The following is a 10,380-nucleotide window of genomic DNA, read 5'->3' as shown; positions in this document are numbered from 1 at the left end:
GTGTTCAATGGCTTCACCCTGCAGTAAAGGATTATGACTGACATTTTCATAACCAGAGTAGTATCACACTATTAGTGTTCTGCAGTGCAAACCAAAGAGGATGGTGATGCCAATTCTGTGCTTATCTTCATGCAAACCGGGGGGGGGGGCACAATAAGCCCTTGAAAATGGCAACCACTGACATTGGCCAGCCACCCTCGAGTTGGGTAAATCCCTACTGGTCAGTAGTGCCGAGCTAGTACTGTGTGATACAGTGATACATTTGATCATAGTATTGTGTACTGTGATAGGGAATTATAGAAAGATGTAGGCAGATCATAGCATTCTGTGCTACACAGGCAGTTGTTAGAATTATTTACTATAATAGAGTCAGGGCAATGTTCTAATACAAAAAATTAATCAGTAAGAGAGAAAACCACACAAAAATGAAATATGCTAATATGAATTATACACTATGGCCAACATTTCAACACCCCTTTAGGTGGATAAGTAGCATTCATATGGCTTTTGAGATCCTATTCCTCTCGCCTTCCATATGACGCTATCCAACCCAATCATCTCTCCTTTTATCCAGAAATTATTTTATGTAATGCAAAATATAAAAAAAAGAACTGGAAGTAGGAATGGGAACTCAACCCAGAGCACCCTCTCTTCCAGAGCAGCGTCTGTTTCACTGAGTTATACAGGTCCCTCTGGCTTGCTCTTTTTGCAAACCCTTGTATTTTCTGCTCTTGGCTGCTAACTTCAACAGAAAAGAAGAGGAGCACTCTTGATTCTGCCTGGCCCACCGTCTGTCAGCTAATGCACCACCCTAGAAGACAGATATAGCTTCAAACCCCCTCAGGCTGACAGTGGCCTAGAACCTGGGTCTTCCATCTCTTGGCCAGTCCCTTAATCATTAGGCTATTAAATTAAAAAGGTAGGTAGACCCTACTCTTTCTCCCTCGCCCTCCAGTCATTATAGTCACAGGTTTTTTGCACCTAATACTGCAGGAGCACATGTGGGATTATGTGCCTTCCAGGGCAGAACAGGATGACAACAAAATCCAAGTGGCCAAAGTGGATCTGTTTTGACCTAATCTCTTCCAGGTGCTGAGAAGCAGATTCCTTGATGACCAGCTGCATGATCTTTCCAGGTATCAAACTGGAACCACACTGATTGGTCTGTAATTCCTCAGATCCCACTTCTTCCATTTTTCAGCTGGGTGTTATTTTTGCTTTTTTTCAGTCACCCAGATTTCACTTGGCTGCCATGATTCTCAAAGATATTAAGCAAGGGCTCTGAAATTACCTCAGCCAATTCCTAAAGATAATTCTAGTGTGCTGGCACTTCTGACTTGACAACACCCAACTTCTCTAAGTAATCCCTAACCTATTCTTCTGCTACTGTAGGCCAGTAGTGCTCCACCTCCAGCCTCTGGGCCAAATCTGGCCTGCAGGGCTGTGTCATCTGGTCTGTGGGGTTTCCCACCAGTCCAGAAATTTGGCAGTGGGGGAGCGGTTGCAGTATTAATTGTCATGGCTTCCAGAGTGGCAGCAATTAACACTACCACTACTCCCCATCTACCAAATTTCCAGACTTGTAGGAGTTCTGCAGGTGCTGGCTTGTGGCCCTCTGTGCTCATCATAGGGGCATGTGGGCAGTGGATCGATCACAGCTTTGCCAAGGTCTCCCCAGCCCCATCTCACTTCTGGCCACACTCCATCCCAGCCACCCAGCCAGCGGTATGTGCAGGAGGAATGGGTCTGGAAGTAAAAGCCAGAAGGAGCTGCTGCTGCTGGGGCTGCTGAAAAATGGAATCTGCCATGGGCTGGATCCAGCCCGTGGGCTGTATTTTGCCCACACCTGCGTTAAATCCTTCAGCTTTTTCTGTACCATCCATTAGATTGCTCCCTGGAATACAGCAATAGTAATGGACTCACACTTTCCTAAGTCTTCTTTTACTTCTGACATACTTGTAGAGTGTTCTTTTTTTTGCCTTTTACATCCCTGTAGCAAGTGCTCATCCCAGGGGGAGCCGCGATGCCCACTGGCCACTTAGTCCTTGCCTGCTCAGGACTCTCCTTGGGCAATCTCTCCTTCACTTTCCTGCCAGACCTTGATGCTGTTGTATTTGAAGAAAAGGGAGGCTGCCCCAGGGCTTTCCAAGCCTTGTCTCACTCTCATGACCACAAGCATCTGTGGTCATTGTCTTAAGGGCCAATTATGCAGGCTCCATCCTCCCCAATACCCACTCCCATGCCTTGCAGATGATATTCCTTCCTGATGTCCTATGCCCTTCCTGGGCCACGAGCTCCCATCCCTAGTCCTTGCCCCTCCTGAGCCATAGGCTCCTTAGCCCACTTGATTTTTGGCTGCAGTCCCTGACCCTCAGTCTCCTTAGACTCTGGCCCCCCTTAGGCCAGTTGAGAACTTTGGGCTCCCAAGTCCTGCTAAGAACCTGCCACTCCTAAGCTCTAGACTGCTGGGCTCTTTGGGCCGTGCTGACGCTCTGCCCTCTCTATGGGCTATGGGCCCTGGCCCCAGGCCTTGCTCACACTTGCCCTCCCTCTGGGGGCTTGCAGCTCTGCCCTCATTCCCTGGCCTATCTCTTCCAAGGCCTGCCTCTCCAGGGTATAGACTCCTGTTCCCAGGCAGGTTGTGGGCTCACCCGCCCCTGTTCTCAGGCCTGCTTTATGCCTTCCAGGTCTCTATGCAGCTTACCCAACTCAGTTGTTCTGCTAAGAGCCCTGCTGCCAGAAGTTCTTCTTCTTGTGGCTCTCAGGGCTCAACTGCCTGACCAGCTCAGGCCCTAGGCTTATATGGCTCAAGCCTGGTCCCTTTCTGGTCAGGTGTCTCTTTAATTGGTCCCTGCTATACCTGCAGGCTGCTTCTCCTCCAGCCTCTGTCACAGTCCCTCACTAGTTACATCTCAATTCATGTTCTGGCCTTCCTGATTTTCTCCCTGTTTGCCTATGCAATACTTGCATATTTTTCCCTAGTAACATAGTCAAGTTTCCATTTTTGTACAGTTCTTTTTTTAGTTTCAATTTACTGAAAAGTTAACAGTTTAGCCAGGCTCATCTCTTGCTGCATTTCCTAGACTTCTCCTTCAGGGATCATTTGTTCTTGTTCCCTTCACATGGCCTCTTTAAGGTACAACCAGATTTCCTGAGCTCCTTTTCCCCTTCACGCTTGCCTCCCAGAGGATCCTGCCCACCAGTTTCCTGAGTTTGTTGAAGTCTGCTATTCTGAAGCCCAGTGTCTTTATTTTGCTGTTTCCCATCCTTCTCTTCCTTAGAATCTTGACCTCTGTCACCTTCAGATTCTCAACCAATTCCTCTCTTTGATAGCAGCAAAATGAGATGAGCTTCTCTTCCAATTGGACTTTCCAACACCTGTACCAATAAGTTATCCCCAACACACTTCAAAAGCTGGCAGGATTGCCTGTGCGTTGCTGTGTTACTCTCTCAGCCAATATCATCAATGTCCCCCCTAAGAACCAGGTCTTCTGATTTAAAAACTTCCATTAGTCATTTGAAAAAAGTTCTATTCACTTATTCGTCTTTGTTTGGTGGTGTATAGCAGATACTCACCATAATATCTTTCTGGCTGTTCTCCTTTCTTACTTTGACCCAGATGCTTTTAACAGGCCTATCTCCTGTATCATAACTCCCCTCTTTAAAAAGTATACACCTCATTTAATTTGATTAAGAAAATACACTAGCCACAATGATAGAAATGAAACCGCAAAAATAAAACATTCCAAAACTTACCAACATGCCCTCCTCCAATGGTATAAGTCTTTCCAGACCCTGTCTGTCCATAAGCAAAAACTGTTGCATTATATCCTTCAATCAAAGACACCACTAGAGGCTTAATACAAGTTGTATAAACTTCTTCTTGGGTTGATTTTTTGCCAAACACAAAATCAAAAGTGAAGACCCGGTCTTTCCCAATAATAACTTGCTGTGTATTTGGGACTAGTCTCACACACACTTGGTGGTTATGAAGAATTTCTTTGGAAAGCAGAGGTCTTATTCTTACTGCAACTTTAACTGGAATCTCTTCCATGGCAGCTTCTTCAAGGTGCACTTTCTTAACATTCAACACATAACCAGAGAAAATTCTTGTATGGTTTTTGTCTTCACAACATTCTCAATTATCCGCATCTAGGAAACAAAGTTTTCTAAATTACTCACAGAATATAGTTTAGTTTCCCAGTGACAATCCAATTTCAAATATTCTCCAGCTAACTCTTCAAAAGTGGAATGAGATTCTGCTCTGAAAAGTACCTGTAATAAAAGCATACACGGGTCTACTCCTATATTTCTTACCTCCAGTCACTTTAAGCAAAAAATTATTTCTCTCCCAATCTTCAGGCCACCAAACTCAACCTCTAATATGAAAACCAATGACCATCTGTTTGGCTGTGGCATGATTATCACATGAAGTAATAGAGAATATTATTAGATCTTATTAATAAATTAAGTGATCACATAACTCAAACTCACTCCTCATAGTTGGGGGGGAGGGGAAATCTAACTGAAGTGGAAAAAATAAGTCATACATGCATTAAAACTTTCTACCACCTACATAGGGGCAAATAGTTAAATCAGGAACAGCACATAGGAAGTAGATCTGTTGCATACCATAAATAAGTTGATGATTTGATAAATGAATTTTAAACCATGGTCACTTAACGTCATTCTCTGCTTATTCATTCTAATGAGATGCCTCCCCTTTCCCCACCAATTATGGGCTTCAGACAGAGTAGAGCAGGGGTGAGCAAAATACAGCCTGTAGGCCAGATCTGGCCCACCAGTGGATTTTGTCTGGCCCATGGCAGGACCCACAGTTGTGCCCACCCCAGGTGTGAGAGGACAGCCCAAGCCATGGCACATGAGGCCTGTTCTGCTACCCCCGGTCACCTAGCTGGGTTGGGGTGGTGTGGTGGCTAGACTTCATTTCCCAGCAGCCCCAGCAGCTGTGGCTTCTTCTGGCAGCTACAGCTGCCAGACCTAGCTCTGCTGCCAAGGCACCCTAGCCTGTCTGCCTCATACCCACTGCTGGGGGTGGGACCCATGCAAAGACGCTTATCCAGGCAGAGGGGTGTCTGGCACTGAGGCATGAGGGTGAGGCCAGAGTGACCTTGGATCTTGGGGTGGTGACAGTGTAGGGCTGGAACCTGGACCAGAGCCTCAATACACTGCTCACATGCACCTGCGATGGGTGCTGGTTCCACAGGCAGGGGTGTACAGGGAGCAGATCATGGCTCTGCCTCAGCCCTGACCCCACACTATCACTATTGCTGGGTGAGACTGCCAACATCCCAGCTCTAGCCTCAGACACAGTTCTCTCTCCATTTGCCCCCATCCTATCTGCCTCACTACACACCCTGCCTGTGCAGCTCCCAGGCAGTCTCCAGGGAGACCCCAGGATTGCTGTGTGGTGACAGTGCAGGGGCAGGGCAAGGGCCAGAGCCCCAGTTGTGTGGGCATGAGCATGTGTGGAGAGCATTGTGGTTCTGCCCTGGCCCTGCACTGTCACCACCCCACAATTCCGAGGTCTCCAGGAAGCTGCGGACAGGGCCAGGGCCAGGGCCAGGATCTTGAGGTAGTGACAATATGGGGCTGGAGCTGGGGCCAGGCCCAGGCTGCGATCCACTCCCCGCATGCCCCTGCCTGTGGAATACACTTTGGTTGTTGAAGTTTTAAGGGAAGTCATATTACTGAACTATAGCTTTAGGAAATGATAAGCAACTTCTGAAAGGGCTAGCCTCTTCTGCAAGTGTGGAAAGAATATTTCACTTTATTTGGGTTATCTCAGGTCAATAATTCATTCATTCTAAATTGAGAAACAGCTTAGATGAGTTAGAAAAAGCAAAAAGGGTTGTTTTCTTCTTCATTTTTAAAAATAAAACAAGGTGAGAGAGGCTGTGATTTACTAGTTTTAAAGTCATTTAAGATATGGTGACTGGAAACAAACAGTTCAGTTAAATTATTCCTTTGTCTAATAAGTCAATTGAATTGTAGTGCAAAATATGTTTAGATAAACATTCTTCTTATGCACACAGCAGTTTGTTATTAATTGAACAGAAATGTTCTAAAAAGCTGGCTTTCTGCCTTTTTGTTTGCATTCCAATTTTTATTCAGAAACAATCAGAAAAATCAATCTAGTAAATAAGAAAGATCATGTACCATTTCTCCAAATACTGATATCCAAAACTTAGCCTTAATAAATGTGTTACGCCCAAAAATCCCTCTTAAAATGGGTCTATAGCAGCAGTTGGCAACCTTTTCAAGGTGCAGACTGGATGACAACTGATGTTGGAGGTGAACAGATAGCAGCCGCCACATCTGCCCTCCGTGGCAGTACAAGGAGCGTTCCTGCCACTGCGGTGGAAGGAAGCAGCAGCACAGCAAGGACAGTTTCTGCAACTACTGCTTCTCTCTGTGGCAGGACAGGGAGAGCAACTGCTGCCAAAGCTCCCTCCCTTCCCTGCTGACAAACACCCACAAAGCTCCACTTCCATGGACTGGATCAAATGGTTCCGCAGGCCCTATCTGGCCTGAAGGATATAGATTACCAACCCCTGGTCTATAGCGTGTCCTCCTAGGAAGGCAAAAGTAGCATGAAATTTAGTGAAAACATTGCAAATCAGCATGACTTAATGGCTACCAACCAACTGAAATCTCTTTTTATGAAAATGGCTAAAAAGTACATAACATGTTTAAAATCATTTATTTAAATGTGGTTTCTTGCTTGCTGATTTAAATTGCAATTTACATTATGCTGCAGAAGGTATGGATTTTCTGACATTTATTACTTTAAAATCAAAGCCTTACTACAGTTCTAAAAGTTCTTTCTTTGACCTATTGTGTAACACCAAGTCTAAGACATATTTTATGTTGGAATATTTTATGTTCTCTTTTACAGAATTATATTTTGCAGTTAAAAAGAGACAGACCCAATGGTACAAGGCAGGGATAGGCAACACACAGCATGCATGCCCCAAGCAGCATGTGTAACTGCTTTGTGCGGCATGTGAGCCCTGGTGCTCAATAAATGGAGGCACTGGCATGGAGACAGTGGAGACTCAGCCTCTGGTGGGGTGAAGTGGAGATGGAGGCAGGATGCTGTTGCACGAGCTGTCAGGTGTCATTGCCAAGAGCCTTTTCTGCACTGCTTCCACAGCCTAATTCAGCACTTTGGATTCTGCAGGACCAGAGAAGACCCTGGCTCTTGTTGGTGACACCAGATCTTGCAGGGAGGCTTGAGCCCCCCTGCCTCCATTCTGGTGCCCCAGAGATGCAAACTACCAGCTACACCTCCATGAGATGGGGTCAGAGCAATATTTGGTGTTAGGTTGGGCCTTAACTTGTGGCATGCCACCCAGAAAAGTTGTCTGTTACTAGTTTAAGTCAGGGCTGTCCAAGTGGCAGCCCACAAGGGGCTGAACTGAGGACTCAGCAGGGCTCTGCAGCAGTGCAAAAAGCTGAGGGTGAGCCTAGGGTGCATGGTACAGAGGGGGGTGGAAGCAATCATGAGTGCACAGTGCAGCAGCGAGCACCAGCATGGGAGCAGTGTAGTTGTGAGGGATCTCACAGGCATGTAGTGCACAAGCCCCCACTGATGTGGCCTGACGGGTATACAACCCCCAGGGGCCTAGAAGATGGACAACCCTGGTCTAAGGGATGCTTTCACTAACTTTTAAAGATATACCCTCTATTTTTATAGGTTCCCCCCTAATTTTTAGTGGTGAGTGTCTCAGATATCCATGTGAAAACATTACAGAAAGCATATTTCCATGTTAAAGTAATGTACATGATACCTGAGATTTTGTTCCTGTTTGTTTTCTAAATGGTGGCAAAAGAAATAAAAGACATTTTTCAACTGCAGAAGGCACTTTTTTAGTACATATCATTGTAATACTATGCACAAAACTAGTTACTAAACTTTAATTTAAAAAATACCCATAAAGCTCAGGTAGAGAGGACAGAACATGGCAATAGGTACAGTATGATATAGACAGAAAATCAAAGTTATCTTTGTAAAACACAGAATCATAGAATCATGAAAAAGTAGGGTTGGAAGGGACCTTAGGAGGTCATCTAGTTGTCCAGCATTTCTTAACCCGTGGGTTGCAAAAATATATGAAATAGTCATGAATAAACTTTAAAAATGGGTTCTCTTTTAAAGGAGAAAAACATGGGAAACCATGACTTTTCACTTGCCACCCTGCAAAGGGCTGCTTGGGGCCCCTCATGTCCTTTCCCCCGGCCCCAAAAACTCACCCCTTGCCCCACACACTGTGGAGCTGGGACCTGGGGGCAGTGGGTCAGGAGTGAGGGGCACTGGGTTGAGACTGGCCATCAATGTTTTACAAATGGGTCCTGGTACAAAAAAGGTGGAGAACCACTGATCTAGTCTAAACCCTTGCTCAAAGCAGGACCATCCCTAACTAGATGATCCCAGCCAAACTAGGTCATTCCAGCCAAAACATAATCTAAACATTTTTGCCATAGACAAAAATATTTCAAGAAACTTAATTCTAGTTCACAAACACAGAATGGAGACTCTACATGGACTTGCAGTTAGTACAACTACCTGTTTGTAGCATTCAGAGTAAGAGAAAAAAAAACAGTATTGTCTAATGACATACCACCACAGAAACCCTAGCCCAGAAAAATAACACACTTGCTTTCTTATTTATAAATTAAAAAAAAAGATGTAGGATATCTCATAAGTACTTTAAAGATAAAAGAAATATGTCAGTGCTTACACTTAACTGATATATTCATGTTGTTTAAAGACAAAATAAAAAGATCCTCTTCCAATAGTCATTTAATTACCAAATGTATCTTAGCCTGAGACTTGTGAAAAACATAATGAATAACTACAGGGCATAAATTCCTAAAAGGGACAACAAGAGATCTGAGTTCTGGGTACAGAGAACTCTTTCAGGTGAATGTCTGGCCACTGAAACTACTAATACAAAAGAGAAGCTGACAGCATCCTTGGTTTATCAGTAGTTACAATATGCACACAGGTCATACCTGCATATTAGCTTATGTTGTGAAGATCAGAAACATCAAAGCATTTCAGGCCATCATCACAATCTAGAAGGCACTGCTGGTTTAGAAATATGGTGTAATCATTTTTTAAAAGCCCAGTACTACTTATTTGCACAAGGGAAACCCTAACTGTGAAGTGGTTTTTCCTAGTGTTAAGCCTGAAACGGTCTTCCAGGTGTTACTCCTCGTTTTCCCCCAGGGTGCCCTGGTGAACAGTTGTTTGCTGAGCCCTTATGTATTTCCCTGATGTAGCGGTAAGCTGCTACCAAGTCCCCTATCAGCCTTCTCCTTTTTTAGGCTGAAGAGACCCAGGTCCCTCAGCCTTTCCTCATATGGCTTGCCTTGCAAATCTCTGATCATACGGGTATTTCTTCTCTGGACTCTCAAGCTTTTCCACGTACTTGCTGAAGTGTGGCACCCCGAACTGGGCGCAGTACTCCAGCTGCAGCCTCACCAATGTGAGCAGAAGAATCATTTCCTTAGTTTTGCATGAGATACATTGGTTGATGCATGCCAGAGTATTGTTTGCCCTGCTAGCTACAGCATCGCACTGACGGCTCATATTCATACTATGGTCTATTATTACTCCTAGGTCCCTTTCAGCTGTGGTGCTAGTCAGTTTTGTGCCACCGAGTCTGTAGGTATGCAGGGGATTGTTCACCCCCAGATGGAGCACTTTACACTTCTCAACATTGAACTTCATCTGGTTCCGATCCGCACAACTTACCAGCCTGTCTAGCCCCACCTGTATCTGCAACCTATCTTCTAGCGTGACCACGCTCCCCCATAACTTGGTGTTATCCATGAACTCAGTCAATGAGCTTTTTATCTCCACGTCCAAATCACTGATAAAGATGTTGAAAAGCACTGGACCAAGCACAGACCACTGAGGGACACCACTAGCCACTTCTCACCAAGATGACACAGATCTATTCATTAGAACTCTCTGGGTCCTACCCCGCAGCCAGCTTCCTACCCACCTAACTGCTGAGCAGTTAAGCCCGCAGTCCTCCAATTTTCCCGTGAGAACATCATGGGATACCAGATCAAAGACCTTTTGGAAGTCAAGGCATACAATGCTGTTATCCAGGTGGTGAGTTACCTGGTCGTAGAAGGAAATGAGATTGCTAAGACAAGGCCTGCCCATGACAAAGCCATGCTGACTGGTGATGCACCACACCGCATGCACCCCAAGGCCTCTTCCAAATCCACGCACATCTATGCAAGCGTATGCATCTGTGCGTGCATGTGTGTGCCTCTGTGTATTCTTGTGTGCTCCTCTACATGTACGTGCCTGTGCCTCTGTGTGTATGTATGCACATG

The 10,380-nt window shown here is 45.2% G+C and overlaps 1 protein-coding gene across 1 annotated transcript in view; it reads right to left on the bottom strand.

The window, feature by feature from the left end:
• Positions 1-4,217, bottom strand: part of KIF27 (kinesin family member 27) — a 55,478-nt gene extending 51,261 nt beyond the window's left edge. The window contains exon 1 of the mRNA XM_019517402.1: positions 3,757-4,217. Coding sequence (XP_019372947.1) covers positions 3,757-4,054 — 298 coding nt within the window. The 5' untranslated portion in view covers positions 4,055-4,217. The remainder of the gene's footprint in view (positions 1-3,756) is intronic.
• Positions 4,218-10,380: the final 6,163 nt, after the last annotated feature.

The sequence above is a fragment of the Gavialis gangeticus genome, unplaced genomic scaffold (assembly GCF_001723915.1).
Source record: "Gavialis gangeticus isolate Ggan-Ray unplaced genomic scaffold, GavGan_comp1, whole genome shotgun sequence".
Lineage (NCBI taxonomy): Eukaryota > Metazoa > Chordata > Crocodylia > Gavialidae > Gavialis > Gavialis gangeticus.
This window is presented reverse-complemented; position numbering and strand designations above follow the sequence as displayed.